General features: G+C 45.6%; 1 protein-coding gene across 1 annotated transcript in view; it reads right to left on the bottom strand.

The window, feature by feature from the left end:
• PEX14 (peroxisomal biogenesis factor 14) overlaps nucleotides 1–24,924 on the bottom strand; it is a 140,667-nt gene that overhangs the window by 101,665 nt on the left and 14,078 nt on the right. Inside the window, exon 2 of the mRNA XM_059057959.2 lies at nucleotides 21,352–21,399. Within this exon, the coding sequence (XP_058913942.1) occupies nucleotides 21,352–21,399 (48 nt within the window). The remainder of the gene's footprint in view (nucleotides 1–21,351; nucleotides 21,400–24,924) is intronic.

A 24,924-nucleotide genomic window follows, 5' to 3' on the forward strand; every position in this document is an offset into this window, starting at 1 on the left:
CGCCACAACTGCTGAGCCTGCACTCTAGAGCCCCCGAGCCACAACTACGAAGCCTGCGTTCCACAACTACTGAAGCCTGTGCGCCTAGAGCCCGTGCTCTGCAACAAGAGAAGCCACCACAATGAGAAGCCTGCGCACAGCAATGAAGAGTAGCCTCCACTCGCCGCAACTAGAGAAAGCCCACGCACAGCAACGAAGACCCAACACAGCCAAAAATAAATAAATAAATTTATATTTTTTTTAAAAAAAGAATCAAAGCCAAAGGTAACCTGGGCTTAATTCTAACTCAGTCACTAACTTCTTCAATAACTTTCAGAGAGTTGCTTACCTTTCTTGTTTCTGCTTCCTCATCTGTAAAAGGGAACTATAACTGCATAGGGACTCACCAAAGTGTTACAAGGAATAATTAGTTAGCATTTATATAATACTTTTGATCTTCAAAGTAGCATTAGACTATAAAGTAGAGTAGATGTGGTTTGAAAAATCTTTTTAAAACCTAAAATAAAGTATGCAAGCAAATTCAGAGAAGCAAAACAGGCTGACCTCATCTCCCAACAGCCAGATCCCTTTACCCCCATAGGCAGCCATTTTCTGCCCTAATCTGTACTTGCATGTAGAGACAAAGATATAAACCTTTTATTGGGAAAATTGGAGGAGGTGGAAAGAAGAGAGCAGGGAGAAAGAGAAGGTGAGAGGAGAGGCACTGAAGAAAACGTAAAAGGGAAGAGAGATAAGAAGAGAGAAAAATAAGGGGCAAGGGGCTTCCCTGGTGGCACAGTAGTTAAGAACTGCCTGCTAATGCACGGCACATGGGTTCAAGCCCTGGTCCAGGAAGATCACACATGCCGTGGAGTAACTAAGCCCATGTGTCACAACTACTGAGCCTGCGCTCTAGATCCTGCGAGCCACAACTACTGAGCCTGCATGCCACAATTACTGAAGCCCACGTGCCTAGAGCCCGTGCTCCACAAGAGAAGCCACAGCAGTGAGAAGCCCACGCACCGCAACGAAGAGTAGCCCCCGCTCGTAACTAGAGAAAGCCCGCGTGCAGCAATGAAGACCCAATGCAGCCAAAGATAAATAAATTAAAAAATTAAAAAAAAAATTTTTAAGAAAGGGGGACAAGAAGGGAATAGAAAGTAGCAAGAGAAGCAAATCCTAACCCCTAGAAGAAGAGCAAAAACAGGAAGAGAGGAAGAAAAAAAACAGAGAGAAATGGAAAAGAAAACTTCATTAGGGAACAAATATAAAGCGTATCCTGTTTTCAATGAAAAAAGAAGGTTAAATATTTTTTTTTTTTTTTTTTTTTTTTTTTTGTGATACGCGGGCCTCTCACTGTTGTGGCCTCTCCCATCGCGGAGCACAGGCTCCGGACGCGCAGGCTCAGCGGCCATGGCTCACGGGCCCAGCCGCTCCGCGGCATGTGGGATCTTCCCGGACCGGGGCACGAACCCGTGTCCCCTGCATTGGCAGGCGGATTCTCAACCACTGCGCCACCAGGGAAGCCCAAATATTTTTTTTCAAGTTAATTTTTTTTAAAAGCAGAGGACAAAGAGCAGAGGATAGAGAAAGAGAACATAAAGCTTTAAAGAGTATGTCTGGAAACCAGAAAGCTGGAAGGGAAATCATTAGCAAGTCCACAGCGCGTCTACAGTGATACCGCGTGGATCAATTCATTTAACACTGCCCTGTACATTTACAGAAAAGTACCTCTGATATAATAAAGGCTCATAAACACGCAGAAATTGGGTTAGACCTGTTTCGAATTCCTGCCAAACAATGGTTCAGAAAAATGAAGCTTTATTTTAATTAGCTGGACTCATGAGTGATTTGATAACAGCAGATGCTGTCTGGATGCTTTCAGCTTGATGGGCTCCACATACATGAACTTAGAGTGGTTTTGATGCAATTAGGTGTTTCTTTCTGTTCCAACATGCCAGGTCCTAGGACCAAAACCTATGTGTAGCCCCTACATGTTACTATATTTACCTACATGTTAATATTTCAAATCATGAAGATGAGAAAAGTGACCACATAACAGAAGTAGAAAAGTAGTTTTCAAAGTCACCGGTGAGTAGACGAAAATATTCTCACGATGTATTTTTTCTTTCCACAGGAGAAAGAGAAGTTGGGTAGCTGAGAAAAAGCCACACAGGGCAGCATCATATAGAAATATTTAAAGCCAAAGCTGAGACACAACAGACTGCGTACTTCCAATTCTGCAATTTCCAGTCCAGTGTTACGGCAAAGGATTAGCACGCTTAATGCAGAGCCTGACCTGGGACTAAGTGGCCTTCAAAATGTTCTTTGTAATTAGGCATCCTATTATAACCCAGCTCACCACTCCCTGAGACAGGCGGTGGTGTTCAGGACCGCAACCCTGCTAGTCCAAGTATTTCCACCAGGTGCTTTCAAGCTGGGCACCTACTGCCCCTCTCTCCCTTTTAAGTACTCTCTCTTCCAAAGAGCATTCTGTTTGCTTTTCCCACAGCATTCACTGCCCTCTCTGCTAGGCCCACTTAGAGCACCACCCCCCACATGCACGGGGCTGCTAAGGACCTGCATAAAGCCAGAGAGGCTTCCAGCATAGGGACTCGCCTAATAGCAGGACCGGATCTGTTAATTTTCTGTCAGTTTGTCACAGCTGGCCTGAGAAGGGGAAGATTACGAGAAGGGGTGTAGGGAGAAAGCTCTCTACTAGGTGTGCCACTAGTCTTCCTGAAATTCTGAATCAGGCTTTCAAAATCGTTCACCCCCTGCTGAATGACAGGTAGTACAGAGGGTGGAAAAGGAGACGCCAGAGTTTTGACCAACTCCCTCGCACAGAAGCGGGGTGGGGGGGCACTTGAACCCCACGACTACCACTGCAAGCGCACAGGGAGAAACACACCCCCCCTCGCTCTCTCTCTGAGAGGACAGAACAGACATGATGACCTTCACACCAGCTCCCCTTCGCTGGCGCTAACAAGCTGAGCACTGTAAATCAAGGATGAAATCCCTGTGCCAGGAAAGCAAAGGAGAAACATTTCTTCTGTAAAGAGCCCAAGGATGCTGCCTGCTTCTGAATCAGCATTTCAGGGCAAGTGTTTGGAAGGCAGGAAGCTCCATGCCAGCAACTGAAGGAAAAATATGTATTTATTATATATAGTAGGCCTTCTTCAAAAGTTATTTATTTCACAAAACCACTCTGCTAAATGGAGGTTTCAATCTAATTGGAACTGCAATCTGCATACTGTAAACACACCAAATGACAGTCTTTGAGATTTTGTTCTCCTCCGCAGTTTATGGGTTCACAATCAGTAGGTTTCCCAACATACATACAAGAATGTAAGAGTACAGAGGAGTATCCTTTAAAATATATATAGGGACTTCCCTGGTGGCACAGTGGTTAAGAATCCGCCTGCCAATGCAGGGGACATGGGTTTGATGCCTGGTCCGGGAAGATCCCACATGCCACGGAGCAACTAAGCCCGTGCGCCACAACTACTGAGCCCACGTGCCACAACTACTGAAGCCTGCGCACCTAGCGCCCGTGCTCCTTAACAAGAGAAGCCACCACAATGAGAAGCCCGCGCACAGCAATGAAGAGTAGCCCCCACTCGCCACAACTAGAGAAAAGCCTGCGCGCAGCAACGCAGACCCAATGCAGCCAAAAATAAATATTTTTTTAATGCTTTAAAATATATATATTGTATAAAAAAAAATTTTTCAGCCCCTTGCAAACTCCAGAGGAGGGGCAGAGGGTCCAAGCTGTGACATGGGAGGATGCTTACAATACCTCCAAGGAGACAAAGCCAATCAGGGGAAAGGAGGCTGGTGGCAGCTGCCTGAGTGTTCAGGCACACAGGCCTTTGATAAGCCCCCATTCACCACTAGTCTTTTCTTTCCTTCCTCGGGGAGGCAAGGAGGGAATCCCTACTCATCCTAACTCTTTCCACTCCTATCCACATCCCAGATGAGCCATGGTTAATTAACAGAGATGCAAATAGTCACGTACTGAAATAAACGTCTCTAACAAGAAGTAAAAAGAGACCTTATAAATCATACAGGAAAATAAAAAAGAAAAGGGAGGGAGAGAAAGTATCCAGAGCAAAAGGTCATGCTACCAATAACTGTGGAAATGAGAAAGAAAAGGGACAGGTCAGGACTTCCCAAAAGGTCTAAAATTGTCTGCTTGTACCTCTGGGTTCACATCAAAAAGTGATTTATGACAGAGGAGACAGTGTTCTGGGAAGAGAAGTGGGTACCGGGACTGCAGTCCCACATGCACCCGGACTTAGCTTCCTGCACCCAGTTAACCTCTGCTCCCCGTTCCCCTCACTCACTTCAAAAAAAAAAAAAATTTAATTTTTTCAGACACTGCATCCCTAGAGCCCAAAGATATCCTTTGCTTCCTTAAAAACTAAGCATCTTCCAGTTTACAGCAACTCCTTTCTGCCCTCCATACTCTGACAATGCCAGCCTCTCTGTCACAGGGTGTAACCTTCATTTAAAAAAAAAAAAAAATCAGAGCTTCAGCTTCCCATTTAAAAAAAAGAAGATAGAAAGATAGGACGAATAAATATGAATTTGAAGGGGAATTCTGCCAAATCCCAAACCTCCCAAATCTGGTTCAGCCACATTCTTGCCCACAGCCTGTACTTCTCGGTGCCTCCCTGCATTTTTCAAAATGCAGCTGCACAGACCTCTTAAAATTCAGATTTCTAGCACCTATAATTACAGGGCGCTCGAGCCAGGCTCCTTTAATTAATGAACCTGACTCCTCTCTCTTCCGAGGAAATCTGCATAAGGGATGTGTCACAGGGGTGAACTGGCCCCTGATCGGTGCTAGCGGCTCTCTCTGCCGGATGAGCCAGCACTGCACCTCCAACAGGAGCACGAAGTTGCCCCCACCCCGCTCCACCATACAACCCGACCGGCACAAGCCCGTGACGCAGTTAAGGCCATAAGACATTTCTTGGAACTTAAGGGAAGAGAATGATGCTTTCCTGGGTGTGACCAGCAAAATCCAAAGAGAATGAGATTCTCCCCGGTTTGAATGCTCCCCTGGTTTTCCTCTCGTCCCTCTGCTGGGATGAAAAGCAGAGGGTGCAGGCAGAAGCCACTGTTCAAGGCTGGACAAGCAACAGAGGGAGCAGCCTGGGCTTTGAAAACTCCGGAAAAGAAATGAACACAACAGGCCTGGGATTGACATGCATCCCAAAGCTGAAATACAACTGGTAAGAAAAGCCATGCCTCTTTAAAGCAAAACAGGTGGAAAGGGGTCATGATACTGAGGATACTGTTCACAGGTCTGGAGAAGAATCTGAGCACATCCCAAGGACGATATACAGACCTCAAGAGCTGTTCCCAGGTGGTCCTCGCTGATTCTTGATACTACTCCTTCCTAAGCCAACACCCGATTAGCACTTTTTAAAGAACTGGCTTTCCTTCTGGCTGCTCTGGGCAGCACAGACTCATGCTGTCTGTATTTGCTGCACATGCCAGGACAGCCTATAGCCACCCTCCTGAAAGTGGTTAAAAGCTGGCTTGTAACCATGTTCGCTGGAAAAGAGGCTGCCTTTGGCTATAACAAAGACTGGAAATGGTTGCAAACAAAACCACAGATGCTGGAACAGACAAGGCCTGGGTCAAATCAAGACGACCCCAGGTAAAGTTTCAGGTAGGAGATTTGAGATCCAGGAGAAGATGCCAATGGATGTGTCAATAATAAAAACAGGTTTGGTTCAGTCACTACCATCTGACAACTGTTTCGCAAGGGTCCCTCAGGCCCACAGCAAACCCAGTGGGGCAACAGTTGTTTTACGGACCAAATAAACATACCTCTTCCACAGGTAAAGTTGTCAGACTATGTACCCAGTAACACACGGTCTGAGGTTTTCCCAGTTTCTCATTCGTGATTTGGGCTATAAAACGAGGGTAAGGCGCTACTGGAGAACATCACTGGGGTGGATCATAGAAATCTGAGTTGTGTTATCCTAGCTTCTTAGTTCTTCCCAGGGGACTTTACAGTGTAGGTGCCAAAAACTAAATTTGATCGTCTGTATTCTGCCAGGAAAGGCGGCTTTAATGTTCCAGTGACTTTCTGCCGTTGCGAATACAATTTCGGAAGAAAGGGGAAAAAAACAGTAACATCAGTCTACCCAATGGTTAAACCCTCAGATTAAAGCAAGGCATGATCACTGATGGCTGAGTCTAACTCCGTAGCGCCTGTCTTGTTTCCTGGCATGGCGACCTGCCATCGTGATGGCCAACCCCCAGAGGCTAACACCACACACCATCTCTGCTTTCCCACTAGATCTGGCTCCAAATCCACCAGCATATCCCAGCCTGGATCCACTACCCTTGGTGCTGCAGTAGAGCTCCAGCCTGAGAGCACGACTGACAGACTGACTGTAGGAGCCACTGCTTCCGTGTTTCCAAACCACAAGCAGCCAGAGCTGGGTGAAGGATTTTTTAATTTGGTTTGGTTTTCCAACCAAGACATTCTCAAAGTTCATTGTTCTTTGAAGTGGAAGCATTTAATTTTCAAACAAACAATTGGAAGCACAGGACCAGAGAAAACGAAGAATCGAGGAAGAAGGTCAGGATATGCCAAAATAAGGAGCAGAGAGGTAGCTGAGTTCAGGAATGTCCAGGGAGTCTTGGCATGGGAGCTCACAGCAGCCGGCCAGGCACTCTCTTTCCAGGGTGTCTCAAGGGGAAATCACCCATCGATCCTGGGACACACTGGTTCTAGGACCAATCCCTTACCTCAGAACAGCCTCTGCCTCAAATTCCTCCTTGCTCTTTAATGTTTAAATTATTAAATGCATTAATGTATTTACATTATTCAAGTCTTATGTGCATTTTTCTAAGATAATTTATGTATAAGAGTTTGAATGTCCATGACTGTTAATGTCTACAACCCTTCCTGTTCATTATTGATTCTGGAAGAAAAAAAAAAAAGTCCGAGTTTTAATGCCTTATTTTTAATGTATTAAGAGTCTGAATAAGTGCATTCTCTTTCTTCTTTTGTGATTTCATGCTTTAAGTAGTGCATTTATTAAACTGACACAGTAGGAACTGTGGCGAAGCCTGGCACGGCCCCACGCTGCGGGAGCCGCCAGCGGGAGAGGCGCGCCTGCTTCTCTGCCACCAGCGCTCGGCACTCTTCCCACCTCTGCGAGGGCCAGGAGGGCGGCCGAATTTCGGGCGTGCAAGGAGATTTCTCTTCCACCTTTTTAAAGCTCTTGCCCAGGTCCTCTCTCCTTGGTTAAGTGGGTTTCCAATTAAGGTGGAACTTTTCTGCTCATCGGAAGCCCTCCTCTGGTGTGCTCCAGCTGATATCCAAACAGAGCTCACGGTCAGCACACAATTTTCAAGAACAATCAAAATGCCCAGCTTAGCGCGGCAAAAACAGCCAACAGAACAACTACTTTTAACGGGGGATCGCAAAATGCAAACAGCTCAAACAAACGACAGCTCCATTTAGGCAGAAAAACAACTTTCTTTTGAAATCCAGTTTCCCCAGCGGAACAGCCCTCTTTCAACTATAGACAATAGAGCGACAGTGACACCCAATGGCCTACGAGTTCATCCCAAGTGAGCACTCCCCCTGGCTCTCCCCAAGGTGGGTCTCAGGCCCAGAGTTCCTGTGCCAGCATGGAAGCTAGAATGAAGTATCAGCTACTCATCAAGAAGCTGAATTGCTAATGGATAAATTTCTTGCCACTACATGGAACACACACACAGTATGTAATCACGCACATGTGTACAAACAGCACATCAGAGCACACGTCAGTACAGTCTTTCTGGCGGGCGACATGAGCACATGCGTACATGCACACACACAGGTGCACAATACGTGGACTCAGCCACACTGTACAAATCAACTGGGAGTAGGAGAAAAGATGCCAGACGTTCTTCACTGCTGTTTCAGAATCTGACTCTGCCATTTCAAATGTCACATAGATACACACACACACACACACACACACACGACAAACTTATAATATGTATACGCTATATGGGTTTTTAATATACTTTCTCTCTTTCTTTTTTTTTTCCTGTTTCCTTTCTTTTTTCTTCTTCTTTTCTTTTTTGGCTACTCATTACCATTCTTTAACTGTTACAATTTATATCAGCATATAATGTTAAATAATTACAGGGAGCCGAGCTCACTCTAGTGAGGATATAAACGCGCTGTGGGAATCTACAGATTTAAACAAATAACACTCACAGCAGGGGGTGAGTGGATGAATTAGCATTAATATCTTGCCTGGGAGATCCCAGTGCACTGGTACTGCTTAAATACAGATCTTCTCTGTAACAGTCAGTATGACAGCTCCCGGCAATACGGCCCCTTTCCCTTTCCCAGTCAATATAGCAGCCAGTGCAAACAGAAATGGCCCTATAGCAATCAATATAGCAGCCAGCTAAAATAAACCCTTCCCTTTTAAGGGCTATATAATAGTCAGCTAAATGGAAGAATTGGCACCCCTGCTGGATAGCTCAGCAGAGAAGCCAACGAATGAACAGGACACAAGCACTAAATGATCCTCCTGCTCCTCCAAAAGGCCCTGCCCGGGAAGGGAGAAAACATCCATAGGTAGGCAATCCAGAGGGAGCCTGTGAAGAGACACTGGCAGGCTGCTCCTGGTCCCAAGGAGTCAATGTGCAGGGCACCCCTCACTGAGGTTTAATTAATACGGCCAGAAACTCTAGAATCCTTGTTCAAACTGTCAGCTGGAACAAGGGAACATCTCTCTCCAGTGGGGAGTGAGAGTATCTTGATTTGAACCCCCGCTTTGCCCCCGCCCTGCTCCCACCCTAGCCCCAGAAGGGAAGAGTATTAAGTTAACAGCCTGTGGTTTTCTATTTTCCAGCAGCAGGAATAGTGGTTGTGTCAGGAACAGACATCGAGCCAAGTGGGTGAAAACACAGCATTCTATGGTGAAAGCTGCCCTGCAGATTAACAGAACTCATGTTTAAAACTCACAGCCATCAAATTTGTTAAATACTGTAATGATATCATATTTTCCCCCATTCACAGCATAGAAAATACTCTCCTTCCTTAGAGATACATAGGAAAGAAGTTTTACTGCCACAGAATTCAGAGGATGGCTCACTCTGAAGGCCCAAATAGACCAAAGGCCTTTAAAAAAAAGAAAAAGAAAAACAACAAGGAACATTTAAGAGAGGCTCCTGTGCATCTGAAGTAATTGCTCTTTTTCATTATAGCTAGCTACTTCTAAAATTAGTTCAGTAGGATTTATGAAACTGATAAATGTGGAATATGACCACTGACACCAGTGCAGGTTTCCCACAAATACTCCTGAAGTTAATGCTGGGATTTGGTTATGTTCCAAAGCAGATGAACATCAGGGACCCACCCCACCTTCATTAAAATTCCACAGTCTGTCTGCCATCCTTTGAGTAAATCCACAGAGGGTCCCTGTTTCCCTGGCCAGGTGTTTAACACCCAATGATGTTCATGTCATCAATCAGGTGACTCAGTCAAGTGCCACAGTGTCAGAAACTGCAGGAAGAAAGATCCGACAAGTCTTAGTTTGAGAGCTCAAGTGCTTAAAAATTTAGATCCCGACACCCCACCCAAGCCGTAAGAATGCTCTCTTTTACTTCAGGAATTCCAGGTAAATGCCATCTTAGGAGAGAAAAAGGTTAATAAGATCAAGGCCCTCTCCTGGCAATCAACATTCTGTGTAGGAACCCTACGGGCCGTCCTAGGAAAGCCTAGCAATCTTAGTCACACTGTGATCCTGGTACCCATTCAAGGGGGGAAATGGATATGCGGGGAGACCCACGATTTTGCAAAATGCAGTATCACAAAAAGTGAGTTCCTGTTACGATTTGACATGGCATTAGCTTCTAGAGCTGAAGCCAGTGAGTACTTTATAAAATTCAACGTATGTGGATGTTTCCATTTCTAAACCACACACAAAAACCGGGGGGCGTAGACTCTCAATCTGATGGCAGTAAACCTGGAGAGAACTCATCATGATGTTAGCGGAGACTACTTCAACTACAGATGCCATCACGATCATCATCAAAGCAGTGGGTGGAGGGTGGGGGGTGTGCAGGGGAGAAAGAGGGAGCAAGAGAGACAAATGAAAGGGAAAATAATTACGAACGGGAAGGAGAAAAGAGAGACATGAAAGAAAAGATCACAGATAACAGAAGAGGTAACAAAATAAAAACAGAAAGACGAAAACCTTACTTAGGCATTTGCAGTTTAAAGGTTTCAGGGCATTTTATGAAATGACAGTTGCAATAAAACAAACAGAATGGTGAGTCATCTGGTTTCCAACTTCTGAGTCAAAAGGGGCTGTTTCTAGACAAACTACAAAGCAGCACTGCTGCCTGCACACTTAACGATGCCTATCACAGCTACAGAACAGGATGTGGAGAGAGAGAACGGGGAGGTGGGAGTGAGCACTGTCTTTGCTGGTCTCAGTGTCACTGTGAATAAAGACTGTCAAGATTTAAACCATAATAATGGAAAGGCTATAAAGGTCTCAGCCATAATGTTTCCTCTGATGTTCCCTTTCATAAAATGCCCGCTTTATGTTGCCTACGTGGCAATGGTACACTAAACATCTGCGTACCAGTGGGAATGCTGCACCCTAAGTTCCCAGCAGGCAGCGACTGGGCACTCCAGCCCCTTGGCTCACCATCACCATCTACATAAGTGAGCGCGCGCGGGCATGCACGCACGCACGCACACACACACACGTGCGCGCCACAAGCATGTGCTGAGTGCCTACTTCCTGCTGGGAGCTGAGGGATAAGGATGTGTGCCCACTGCATACAGGGTTCAGCAAGGGGCCTAGGTGCGAAATACCCAGGAAACAAACAAACGAAAAATGTATTCTGCTTGGAAATGTGGCCATACAGCACAGGGACTCCTTTGCCATTTCAGCACCTAGCAGCCCTACACAAGAGCTTGGCAGCCTAACAGTGAGATGCAACTTTTCCCCGTCCTGTGCCAGAGCAAAGTGGATAAGCTGGAATACAACTCAGATAAACGCTCAAAAAGGGGGCTGAACTGGGCACCCACCAAGACTTGCCTTTACTTGGACTCGGCAGACAAAACTATACAGAAAACCGCTGGTTTCAAGAGAATCTTTTGTCTGTAGCCTGCCACCTAACCATTCTAGGCACCAGGGAGCCGCAAAGAAAACAGAAACAAAAACCTCTCCGCATTAATACTGTGTAGACATGACAAAGAGGCAGGAACTAAGAAAGGACAACGTGGACATGAAAAGCACATGTAGGGATAAAATGAAGTTGAAATCTGTACATCAGGGAGACCGTGTGATGCAATTAGGGAAGCCACGGTACAAAGTTAGGAAAGGACCGATCTGGTCAAGCCCAACTCAGGGGCAGATGCAGAATGGTAACTCAGGTTTGCCGGGTGGGGAGCCAGTGCCAACCACAAACCATCACTGGGCTGTCTTCCCTGTTGATCTATAATTGGCGAGTCTATGATAGAGCTACCAATTATCATTAGACCCCCTGTATTTAGTTCACAGACAAAGGGAAGCAGGAGAGACCAGTTAGTAATGAGTAAGTAATGGCCACTAAAATACATTGTATTTTACTGAGGTGCTTCGGCAGGAAAAGCCATTCAGAAAATAAAAAGTGAAAGAATAAAATAAGCTAGAGAAACTCAATTTTCTTCTTCCTTCCTCCCAAAGCCACAGTTAGGATAAAATGAGGTTTGTGCAGGTTAATCCTTATGAGGTAAGAAAAAAATGATTAAATACATTTAAAAAATCAATTGTACATTAAACCAAACCCAGGAACTGCAAAAACAAACGCGGCAGCGTTCCTCCAGCTGGTATTAGCGCTGCCGGTCTGGTCAGCAGGGGATGCCCCGCTGAGGGAAATGGAAGCCGAGCAGAGAGGAAGGCGGAAAAATGGGGCTGGGAGGGGCTGGAGAGGGGTGCGGAACCACAGACCTGGATTTCACTGGAATAAAGTTCTTCCTAGACAGTACAAAGGAAGAAATAAAGTGTCTTATAAATGGGGCTCTGGAGACCAGGCTGAATTCTTCAAAAATCCAAAAGAAATAACAATAATGATAATCATCATCGTTTGATAAACAAAAGTTATAAACCACTTTGCTGTCAAATGATCTGCCACTATTTCTAGTTATTTCTTCTGTTCATTAGCAGATTCTATTAACCGCCATTTTTCAGAGAGACGACAGAAAGCAAGCTGGAGAGGTGAGGTTAGGAGGCGTGCCTTTGTCTCTGAGGAAAGCCACTCTCGGAGCCGGGATGGAAGCTCCCACCCTTCCCCAGCGTGCCGGGGTCCTCAGGGTCCTCGGATGAAAGCCTGCAAGAAGGCAGAGCCTGGGAGCACTGGTCACCAGCTCCTCCCACGGTGGAGTCAGGACTGAGAAGTCTCAGCTAGTCCTAGATAAACCTCACAGGGCTGAAACGTCGCGGCCAATTTGCTTCTCCGTGTGTACTGCAAAACCCCGGTTCTGCCTGCAACCAGCCCTCCTCCTTCCTGTCCCCTGCTTCAGCCACACAACTGGAAGAAGACCTGAGAGTCAGGGCCACGGTGAAATATGTGCTTCTGGGATGGGGGTAGTCAGTCGTTCACTTCAGCAAGGCACAAGCTGGCCATATGCATCTTGGGTCCCAAAGGCTAAAAGGATTGGCAAATCCAGAGTTTCCTCCGTAATGTGCTTATGAAATGAGTCATTTAGAATTGAAGAGAAACCTCCGTAAGCCGGGCTTGGGAGTGGGGGTGGGGAAAGTTAGGGCACATGCTGCCGACATGAAGGACAGACGATCAACCACATGACAGTGGTGTTCCCAACAGAGTAAAGACCCGTGTCCACAGGGGAAAGTTTCAAAACATCCAAACAGTATTAGAGTGGGTTATCAATGGCAACAAGTAAGATGTGACAAGAAGATTTTACTCTCCTGAAGACATTCTCCTATCTTCAAAGCAAGTGAGTTCTGCCGCCTTAATTCTGACAGTGAAGGATGTGTGGATGTTGATGGGGACACAGATAAAGGATTTATCTGAGGGGGCAGAGAAAGCAGAGACGGAAGATCCTCAACACTGCGGTTTCTTATGTGGAGTCAAAAGCGGAGCGCTCAGCTGTGGACCCTTCCCTCCGCCAGCAGGAGAGGGAACGGTAAGCGGCTGCTGCCCCCTAGAAGCTACCAGGGACATAGCACCTTGCTCCACAGACAGAGATGAAAGATCCTATTATCTCGCCTCCATCCCGTAGCCTGTCATTAGTGAGGTACATGGGTGCAGAAGCCTCCTCCAAGCACGAGGAGGCCCACATCACCTCTGATAAATTAATAGGTGCCTTTTCAACAGCTAAGATGCATACAAAAGACTCCAACCAGCCAGAGCGCGTGAAGGCAGAGGCTTCAGAGGAAGCACAGACTCACCAGGCAGCACCTGAACAAGCCAAAGCCCTCTCCCAGACTTCTGTGCTCTGCGGGGCGGGCACGCTGCCCCTGCCTGCCCTCCCACCCTGCTCAAGTCTGATGGAGAGAAGAGCTCAGCAGTGTGGGCGCTAGGGTTTACATCCCAGCCCTGCCGCTGACTAGCTGTGGGCACCTGACTGCCCTGGGCTTGTTTCCTCACTGTAAACTGAGGAAGAGTGATCCTCGCCGGTTTGCTGGGATGAAACAAGATCACAGAAATAAAGGAAACCAGCACGGAGTCCAGCACATCATACGGCAAAAGTCCTCCTGGCCTATGTGATCAGAGCTAGCAATTGGTCAGTTAACTGAAAAACCAGTTAAAGCAGGGAATCATTAAAAATGGGGTCTTATCTACATACCTTAAACGTTTCACATTAACTTAAAACCTATAAACAAACCTGCAGTCATTTGCTAATCTTTTGATGTAGAGCCAAGACCTTTTCTTTGAGTGTGGGACCCACAGACTGGAGTTCCCAGACGTCTTTCTTGCATAAACTTCACCCATAACACACCCTTCACAATTTCTAAAGCAAAGCGAGCCCTTAAAAGACATTAGCAAAACGAACTGAAGCACAGAATACTTCTAGATTGTTAGGATCTTCCCCACTCACACCTAAAAAGACAGCAATCCTTTTAGCAGTTTGCATTTACCAAAACATTCAGCTTAGTTTTCACAGAACCCTCCTTTTACATTTATGTTTACAACATTTATAGATCACTCTGTTCACATTATATTTCACCTGTTTATAGCATATTTAACAAAACTGCCTAATTCGCTAACAAATCCACTGGCCCACAGGTTCAAGACAAGCTGACACCCTCCTGGTCTGCAGAAGGGGTGTGGGTGTGGATGTGACCAGCCAGGAGCTGCCCAGTCAAGAGCACCCGGCACCATGACAGTGAATCCATTTCTAATGAAAGCTCTTGACACTTTCTTAAAAATAGGTATTTATTGGTGCTGCCACTTCATTTCACAAGAGGTCTGATATGAGTCAAAGAAAAGGATACAGCAAACAGAAGGTATAAGGAAAGGGGAAAAAAAAGATGTTTAATGAATGTCGTTTACTCTGCTGCTTCTCCATCAAAACCCATTTTCAGCAAACTGTGGAAAAACTAAACCACGTATATACGTATGATCAACTTGTGTGCCTGACTCTATCAGCAGCTCCTCCCCTCCAAGCTGGAAAAGGCAGCGCTGCCCCTGAAGATGCTCTTGTCATGGCCTGACTGGACCACGGCGGACACACAGAGAAAGGCCTCTCGGTGCCACCCCAGGGCACCACCCCGCAGATTCTGTGAGCACAAGCAGGAGAGCGGGGCCCCCAGGGCCACCAAAGGCAAGAGGCCACAAAGGTGGCAGCACATCTTCTCCCCGACAGGGGCAGTCTAGCGCCATCCAGGGGGGCCAGGAGTCGGCTCCTGTCGGCCTCGGTGTCAGGGAGCACCCCACGCAGGTTTACCTCAAGCGTCGCTCAGCGTCGGCCCCGTCTCTAGACTGTGCAGACAAACTCATAATGGCAGAGAGATTTGTGGAGCAACAGGCATAAATCTTGGTTATAACTACAAACCATAAAAGAAAGGAGAGCTGGGAGGGAAAGAGGGAGGGCCGCAATCACGTCCTTCTCCAAAGCACCACTTTATCTTCCCGCAGCTTCTCAGCGCAGAGTGGGGTTAACTGCAAGAGCGGATTTTTCAAACCCAAATTGGTCTGCATGGTTTGACAATGGGCCAAAATATTTTAAATTGAAATTATCCTCAACAGCAGAGGGCACATGGCTGCCCTAAGTATGACATTCAGTGCTTCACAAACTGGGGGCTCGTAGGGGATTTGCTGAGTTTGCCACATGGAAAACCCACCTTTAGGTCACACTTTAAAAGCAGCTTTTGAGTAAAAATTCTTTCAAATAAGATAATGACTGATTTAAAACAAAAGAAACACATTTTCAGAAGGTCACTCTGCCCAAATAAGCGCTCTGTACATCCCATGCCCAGCCAACGCCTGGGTAGAACTCTGAGACTGTGTCTCCAGATGAAAGGGAGAAAACAAAACCTCTTCTCAAAGAATGAGGCTGGTGACAAGATGAAAAACCCAACTCCCCTGATCACTGTGGCTCTGAGAAAAAGGCACTTAAGCGCTCAGCTCCCTGGTTCCCACTCCAGAATGTGGACACTGTTCAGTTATCCAACAGTCAGAGCCTCTGATTACAGAAACTACAGCAAATATGAAGTATTACCACAAAAGCCAGAAACCCAAAATATAAACAAAGCTGAACAACGATCTCAGATTCCATTTCTCTAATTATTACTCCTAAGAGTTTCGATTCATCTAATAATTATTTGTAAAAGGATACCTTAAAACTGAAAAAACCTCTTCATTTACCTGGAGGAAGGAACTGAGAGGGCACAGCCTCGTCTACTCAATAAACCTTCTCAGTCTGTAATAGGAAGGACGGAGTAGGAAGAGGCAGTAATTTCAAAATCAGTAAGTAGCCTAGAGATTACAGAGAAGCCACCCAGAGACAGAATGAGGCTTTTCTCAAGTTCATCCATTTCAGCATTTAGTTCTCTCCAGTTTCCTCCCCCCATCTGCAGGACAGGCGGGAATCTCAGGCACACTCCCAACAAGGGGTGCCAGGGTTAAAAGAGCAGCGTTTTCCACAGGTGATGAGAGGGGAGTGGGGAAGGAGGAAAGACAACATTTCCTCCTACCTAGGTGCCCAGGCCTCCGGCCCAGCACCCAGAGTCTGGACGCCCGCCAGCATCCCAGCGGAGGAGTACCACAAGCCCCACCCTCTGGCTGCTGACACTCGATTTAGGTTCCAAGTTTCTCACAGCAGCCGTGAGGGGTGCCTCCTGCCTTTAGTACCGTAAGTACCAAACCTGCAGATGATTCACTTTTTACAAATAAATAAATAGAGCATATTTAGGATTATCCCTATAATATCACCCCTAGTCACTGCCTCTAGGCAGACCCTGAGTGGGAAACAAGAGGTGGAGATTACAGTTCACTTCAGCAAACCTAACTGTGCTACACCCACAGAAATCAACCACTATAGACCCTTTAAATAATAATGCTTAATACTTTAGATCTGCCATATTTATTTATTCTTCCTGGAAAAATGACAATTTCCTGAAATCTCTAAGTGGCTAGTTTTATTACCCCTGTGTTTGTAAAACACTTTCATGAATACACTATTAAAATCAATTTTATTTCCCCACCAACTGCTTTGAATTTTGTAAAATAAATATATGGGTGTTACATGTTCTGGATATACACATATGTACGTGAGTATACACAAAGAAATGCATTGAGCATGTGAATGTCATTCTTCAGAAATGTTTTGGTGGGGAAAAAACATAAGAATCATCCATCCACAGTGAGCCCACCAACAAGTATACCCAAGTATCAATACTTGAACCACGAAAGATACAAATATAGGGGAGACTGTGCCAGAAGCACGTGCGAGGTCTCCAGGAGACAGACAACCAGCCACAGCTCTCTTAAAGAGAAGCTCACAAACTAGCTCCCTGAATTCATCAAGATATTAATGGCCTTTTGATTACCAGCCTCTGGTTAACTGACTTAAAAACCAAAGAGAAAACCTTCGGTGTTCCATGCATAAGGTGGATGAGCTCCCCAGAAGGGTGGAGATCAAACAAGTGATGCAGAACCGCCCCCTGCCCCCTCAAGGTTCTGTCTTAGCCTCAGGGAGAAACCTGAGGATACATGATACTTCCGTACTTCAGATGTGTGAAACCTAAAAAATAAAAAATTTAAAAAAAAAAAAAAAAAAAAAAAGGAACTCAGGGGAGGGTGAGGGGAATGGGTGAAAATGGTCAAAAGGAACAAACTTCCAGTTATAGAATAAATAAGTCATGGGAATGTAATGTTAAAGAAAAAAATTCAGCATACTAAAATATTAATCCTAGGGAAGGTGATAAAGTAGAATTACCATCATCATTTATAAAGGTACATTAATTGTAGTTTGGGATTATTTTGGTAGAGGGATGCAGGAAAAAGGATAAAAACAAAGAACAAAAACAAAACCTATACCTACAGGTTAGAGGAAGAGAAGATTCATCCATTAGAAAGAAGTTGGTGTCAAAGAGCAAAACGCTGAAATTCTAGTTTAGCCCAAATCCATAAGTGTTGTATAAAGTAGGTAAGCAATAGTATTGCTGAATATTGAGGAGCTTATTGTATTGAAACAAGGGAGCATATTTATTCTGTTTCAAATACCCTAAACTCATATGACTAGAAGGACTCTTGAGACATTACTTAAACCCTGTTTCTGTATCCAAGCAAGAGAGGAACCGAGTTACTCCACGCAGACAGCTGTCCACCCATTCTTACAGATCTATTGACTAGGCAGGACTTGATCCCGGCGGAGCAGTGCAGGGACCGACCCAGAACCTCTGTGACGGCCCGAGCACATGCCCACACAGGTGATGAGAAATCGCGGATCTGTGGGAAACTGACAGAAGGTTCTGAACAGGTCTGGGAGAAGCTAGAGGTCAGTACTCTGGAGCTTGCCCTGGGAGGCAAAGTTCAGTGAACAAAGTATAAAGAAAAAGTAATCAGCCGTTTTAACTCTGGCAAAGAGTTTTGTCATTAACAATCAGAGAATTTCAACTGGGAGTTTACAGAATTTATCAAAATGAGTCTGTTTACCAATCATCAGCCCTGAGGACATCATGACATTATAGAGCAATTATCCCACTAATGTGGCCAGAGTTGCTGGGTTGGTTCTTTTGGGAGCGGAGGAGGATTGAAGGGGTAAGAGAAGGTACGTGCAGTGTCACTATGCGGCTGGAACCAGGACCCGGGGATGGCTATGAGCACAAATGTGTCAGGTAGAGACCACAAGACCATACTTATCAACTCAAAATCACAGCCAGTTTTTATACCCCAGAGAGGACAGATATGAAAATCAGGCCCTCCTTCCCTAGCAAACAGAGCAAAACAATGATGCAGACACCCAAATACATCCACCGAACAATGAAACTTGCACCGTACGGACTAGTCAGTAGAGCCTCTTTTGTTGTAACTCACTTTTTTAATAAAGGGAAAAATTCTTCCAAAGTGCTCTAGTTCTGAAAACAAAGAACAAGATTATTTGCCTTCAGCATCCCATGCTTAGCCTTTTTAGTGTAGAGAACAGGCAGCTTCCATTAAGGAATTTTGTGGAAAATATGCACCCCACTCAGTTAAAAACAAAACCAAAAATAACCGAGCACGGTGCTGCCTCAACACTGGACTATCCTATTCCTCCAAACCTGGCTTCAAGTTTCACAAAAACCATCCCTAAGCACCCCCTACCCCCAGAGAACTCTTCCTTCTCTGAATAATGAGGGCTCTCTTATACTCCTAGCCAGGCAATTCTGCACCAAATTATATACAATTTTGTACTGTTTGCTAAAATTATATACAGGCTTGTGCTGTTTGCTAATTGTTTCGCGTGTAACAAATGCATTTTCTTCCCCCAAATAAGATATATAAATTCCTTGGGAAGAAGGCTCAGCTTTATTCTTCAGTTGTCTGTTCCTGAGCACCCAGGAGACAGCTACCACACACGGCCTGAGGAATCTCCCCTGGGAAGGTGTGACTTGGGCTGAGTGCCTCGGGGCTTTCTGTGGGTGGGCGCTCCCACCCCATCACTTCTCTGGCACCCTGTGACTCTCTCCGGCCTGCTTCCAGTTCACAGCAGCTCATCCTCTACCCCGACCTGCCACACGAGCCGTCACGAGCCCTCGGAGGCTTCCCTGCCTGGCACCCTCCCACTGCCACTCCCAGGGGGCAGAAGTGGCTCACACAAGACCATACAGCTCGGCTGCTGCCCTCACTTAATCAGGCTGCTGCAAATGGTTGACCAAAAGCAATAAGGGCATGACTGAGAGACTGTGGGAGTTTAATATAAAAAAATTAATGAAAAAAAAAAAGAGGGGAAGGAGAAAGGTCTACCTTTTAATAGGGTCCTAATTACACAACTCATAGGATCAACCCAAATGAGATGGGAGTTTATTTCGGGGTTTTTTTCTAATTATTGTTTTTTTATATATATATAAATTGCTGCTATGTGTTTTCTTTCCTCTGAGCAATTATGCAGCAAGTATGTAAAGAGGGGAAAAATATTAATTAAATATAAGGTAATTGTAGAGCTGGCCTTGAGAGAATGAGTCTGAACTCTGGACGATCACAGGCTACTAGGGTTCGAAGACTGCTCAGGGCCTCCCAGAAAAGAAAGAAAAATACAACCAACCAACAAGCAGATGCAGAGTACAGCAGGAGAAAAGCAGTGTGCAGAAACACTAGCAGAGCCAAGGGGCTGCAGGGCTCCAAGTACCCAGAAATCAGTGAGGCTGCCAATGGCCCAGGGCTCATTGCTGGAAAGAATGCCCAGAAGTTTATACAATCATGCCCCAAAAGATGGTCCAGCCACTCTTCTGGTGATCAGTAGTTAAATCCGTAGAAAAAAATGTAAAAAGAGACTGAGGAATAAAGGACTGAAGAGAACTAGAGTGTTCAGTTTGAACTTTGGTTCGAAGCCAACCACAACTTCGGCCTGAGGGGCACTGAGGCAGGCCCCACGGGAAACAAGTTCTCTACCTAAGGGGCTGGCAAAGCGAAGGCTCCTCTGGCTTTTACACCACTGAGACGGCAAGGAAGAACCCAGGCAATACCAAAAGAAAGAAATGAAGCCACTAGGGAGTGGTGGGAAGCAAGCTGTACTTGGAAAACGCGGGTGACATGCAGGACAACAGCGCTCCCCTCAAACAGTCCTGGCAGGGCTGGTGTCACCCAGGCCTTCCTCCAGCTCAGTCAAATCCAATTTGCCTTCTGCCTTGGAAAGCCTTCGTACAGACTGAAATTCAGACGTGTACATACCAGCTAAGGGCCTCACGTCATCCCCTCCCACTACTGCCAGAAGGAGAGGGAAGAAAAACAGGTGAAACTGTAGGCCCTGCTGAAACAAAAGCTTGGTGGTACAGCCCTAAGCTTGCTATCACTATTCAAAGAAAGAAAAAGCTCTGAAAAGTTAAACCTAAAGCTGGCCCCTCCATAAAACTTATCTGGTTTGTACAGAGCAGGTCTTTTTTTTTTTTTTCTTTTTTTTTTTTTGGCCACACCGTACGGCTTGTGGGATCTTAGTTCCCTGACCAGGTATTGAACCCGGCCCCCCGGCAGTGAAAGCGCAGAGTCCTAACCAGTGGACCACCAGGGAACTCCCTGTACAGAACAGGTCTTAATACCCAGCCATCAGGATTTGCAGCAGGCCTTGAAATGCAAAATACAATGAAAATGGGGCGGGGGGGGGCAGTGCTCTCACTCAGACCACCAAAGCAAAAGCACTTTGTAAAGAAAATTACCTTCAGTACTTAGTAGGGCTCTTCCCTATCACTAGTATAAGCAGATAATGTTGGAAATGAGTATCACAAACCTAATTACTGACCAGGCAAAAATGGAACTCTCTCCCTTATCTGTCCTTCAAAGGCCACCTGAAGTGCCCTCGCCCTGAGGAGCAGAGTGGCTATTTCAGACAATCAAGCAACTACCTGGTCAGGCCCAGCAACCTCGCTCCAGCTCAGCCTCCAAAGGTTTCAGGCATCCCACTAATTACCACTGATTCAAACAAGTAAAATGGTGCGTCACCACACCTGGGGTGGATGCTTTCCGTTCCAGAAAAGACCAGGCTTTACTAAGGGGAGATCTCGCTAATCCCTGAGTGCCAGAAGAGGAATCAGAAGTCAGAGGTCACTCGCCGGCTGTCTCCACAGAGCACCTACTCCTAAAGGGGCACTACTGATGCAAAACTATAGGAGCATAAGGTTTCTTGAAACTCAGTATTTTAATTATTAGAAAATTATACTATATATCATGGCTTCTTACCAGCGGCTCTCGAGGCACCACATTTTCACTTCCTGGAGTAGAGCTCGGCTGCAAAGAAAAATAAAAACAAAAGTAAGATCGCAGTGCCACCCAATGGACATCAAAAAAACCAAAGGTGTGCCATTCTCGAGGAACACACACAAACGACGACTTCTCATATTTCTCACCAGTTTTCCATACTGCAGTGTTCTGTGGTGGGTTACCTGTAAGAAGCAGCCCGAAGAACCTGAATTTGCCAGTGAACACGAAGAGACTGTTTCTGGGTTTACTGTCACGGCACCTCAAGAAGGCTACATTTAGCTTAGGTGGGCCCCGGCTGCTGAGCAGCAGAGGCTGGGGACCATCACAAAATCCGCAGCAGTAGGAAAAGTCCACAAAAGGCTTTAACTGGAAGCCAAACTTCCCTTTTGCCATGTCTCTCCACCACTGACCAGCGAGAGCAGAGCAAAAGTGGAGAACCAGATTCAGTCACAAGGGGGCCCCGGTTGCCCACACTCAGCATTTTCTCTGGGCATCTATTTGGAGCCAAGGAAGCAGCAAACTATGGACACTGGTTCTTATTTATCACCTGTCACTAAGGATACCAATCCCCAGTAGTAAAGAAAGCCGAGTTTAAATCCTTTTTGTAAATAAGCTAGTGACAAGCTGACAGATAAACAGAGCAACCCACAGCCAGGCAGCATGTGGCCCACTCGGCTGGCCCTAGTCTGTTTCCTTCTCTGGATCTCTCCCCTCACCCTGGCACTTACCTTCAACCCTTGGCTGATCTGGCCAAAATTCAGAGAAAGGGAGAGATAGAGACAGACAGACAGCTGGGAGGAAATCTACAAATCTCCAAAAGAAGGAAACAAGCAGCCTGAGAGAGTTATGATTAGTTTACTGTTACTGATGTTCAAACCAATTTCCAATTATCTACAGATAATATCCAGACAAATGAGCTAATCTGTGGGTCTCAGGAGCCAGCCTCCAAATTCCTCCCAGCTAGTCGGATGGCAAGTGCCAAGCCTCCTGGGAAAAAGGATAGAAGGTTGAAGAGGAAAAAGTCCAGTGCACAGAGGGTCCCCAAAGATTTCCTCATGCCCAGTTGCCACCACACAGTGGGCACAGGGCACAGTGGCAAGGACTCTGCTGGAAGGACTCTATCTCCTCATCCAAAGTCCTGTCTCAAGAGCCCCTTCTTCTGCCAGGACAAGAAGGTCAGCCAGCATGAAACTAACTAGAAAGTGTAGAAACTAACTAGAAAGTCTCAGAGAACCTGAGCATGCTTTTTCCCTTCCTCCCTCCCCCACTGTCCCTCCCTCCTAAGGCTCCAGGCATCAATAAGCTCATGCATTCAGATCTCTAGCCCAGACCCCTCTGAGTTCTACACCCAACTGCCTTCCTGCCTCCTCTTGGACTTAACAAATCCCAGAACAGATTCATAATCCTCACCCTCCGCCACATGTGTATGCTTCCACTGTTCTCTGTCTGGGTGAATGTCAACAAGCTTCCACCAAAATATGCAAAGTAGAATCCAAAAGGCCATCCCGGATAGCTCTTCCCCTCACTTGCCAGAGCAAGTCCTGCCAATACGCCTTCCTAAATATCCATGGAATCAATCATCCACTTCTCTCCATTTCTTCTGCCATCACTTAGGTCCAAGCTTCCAAAATCTCCTGCCCGGACCACGGCAACAGCCTTCTAATCAGCTCACGCACATCCATGCTGCCCTAATTCATTTTCCACACAGCAAACAGACTATCACTTCAAAACGATAATCTGATCTAATCCACCAACCCGCCCCAGTAAACACCAACAACGCTAATACAGAAAAGCCTTCCCAGCTTGGCCACGCGTCTCCTCTGACTACGTATCAGGTCTGCGTGGCACCACGTACCCCAGCTCTGCGCAGAAGACATACTGGCCTTTGCTTCCTCTGTCAGTGGGACTTTGCACCAGGTACTCCCTCCCTTCCCTCTGACAATCTGATTCATCCTTCAGATTTCAGTTAAGTCACTTCTTTGGGGAAGCATTCCTTCTCTGACAGCCATGACACAATCAAATCTCCCTAATAATACACTCACACCGTATACCTCTCCTTCAAGGACTGGGCAGAACTGCAACTTTAAGTGTGTGATATCCAACTGATGTCTGTGTCCCTCGCCGGATTGTAAACTCCACATGGGCAGAAACTGTCTGTGTTTGCTCATCACTGTATCCCTGGGGCCTAGGACAGTATCAGGCATAGATTAGGCATTCCATAGATATTTGCTGAATGAATGAATGGGCAAAAAAAGAGCAGAACAGATTTGGTTTGAATGGGTTATATAAAGTTCATTACCTTCCTGAGGGCTTCCTTCACTCCATTTGGTAAATACTAAGTGCTAACATTGATTTAGCTCCTTCTTCATTTCATTCTCATAATAAATGTATGAAATTATTGCTGATGAGGAAACTGAGGCAAGGGAAGTTAAATAACTTGCCCACAATGACTCAGGTAGTAACTGGTACTAAGATGATTTGAGCCCTTCTACTTAATCAAAATAATCGAGTTTTGTTTAGACTACATTTTATTAAGCAACAACCTTAATGCAACTCCATAAATAATAATGTAGGTTATTTGACTAGATGAAACAAACTAACACAAAAACAGCTTTAATATTTAGGAAGCCTGATTCTGAGTTAAACCAAAATTTTCTTCCTGAGATACAACTAATCACTGAGGCATTATCTCCAAGGAACTTCCCTTAAAATTACTTCATCCCCTGAATAGCAAATGTTTGCCAGAGGAAAAACTTTAAGCAATATACAGTACCAAGTAAGTCTCTTTCATCGTATACCCTTCTGTAGCTTTCTAAACTGTGAGCCATGTAAATATATTCTGCTTTAAAAAATTAAATACTAAAAAAATTTAAAAGGAAGCTTCCCTTTCATCCCAACAGCCTCCTCTTCCTTGGGGACACAGCACTTATGTTGGCTCCTTATATATTCTTCCAGGGATATTCAAGGCGTATAAGAAGCACACATGTGTGTGCATATCCCCACCATGGAATTTAAACAGCAACACTCTCCAAATTCTTCAAACCTCGGCTTCACAGAGCCTTCTGGGGCCTCAGCACACCAAAGCCCAACCTCCAAACTCAATCTTGGAGGCTGCTTGGAAAGGAACAAGCATTTCCTCACCCGTATTCCAACTCACAGTACTGTCTGAGGTCGGTCAGACCTTACCAGTGAACGCACAGAGGACTGCTCGCCAACCTGGGAATTGCCCAATATGATTACATTCTAGATGATTCGCCAGCTCATGTTGAAATATCTGTAATCTAAAATGGACCATCCCCATCTCCTGTCTGTGTCCTTTAGAAAACTATTTCTTGATGACCAAGAAGACAGCCTTCATGCCTCTTTCCTGCTCTGCATGATGACTTCCTTGATAATACCATCTGAAATTCTGCATTATATAACTAGTTTATTATCTGTCTATCCTTTAAGTTCCTTGAAGGCAGGCACTTTACCACGTTAGTGAAGGCAGATCTTTAGCACTTAGAATGTCACTTGTACTCAATAAATGTGGGCTTAATTTTTTTAATGAAA

The sequence above is a fragment of the Kogia breviceps genome, chromosome 1 (genome assembly GCF_026419965.1).
Source record: "Kogia breviceps isolate mKogBre1 chromosome 1, mKogBre1 haplotype 1, whole genome shotgun sequence".
In the NCBI taxonomy this organism is placed as follows: domain Eukaryota; kingdom Metazoa; phylum Chordata; class Mammalia; order Artiodactyla; family Physeteridae; genus Kogia; species Kogia breviceps.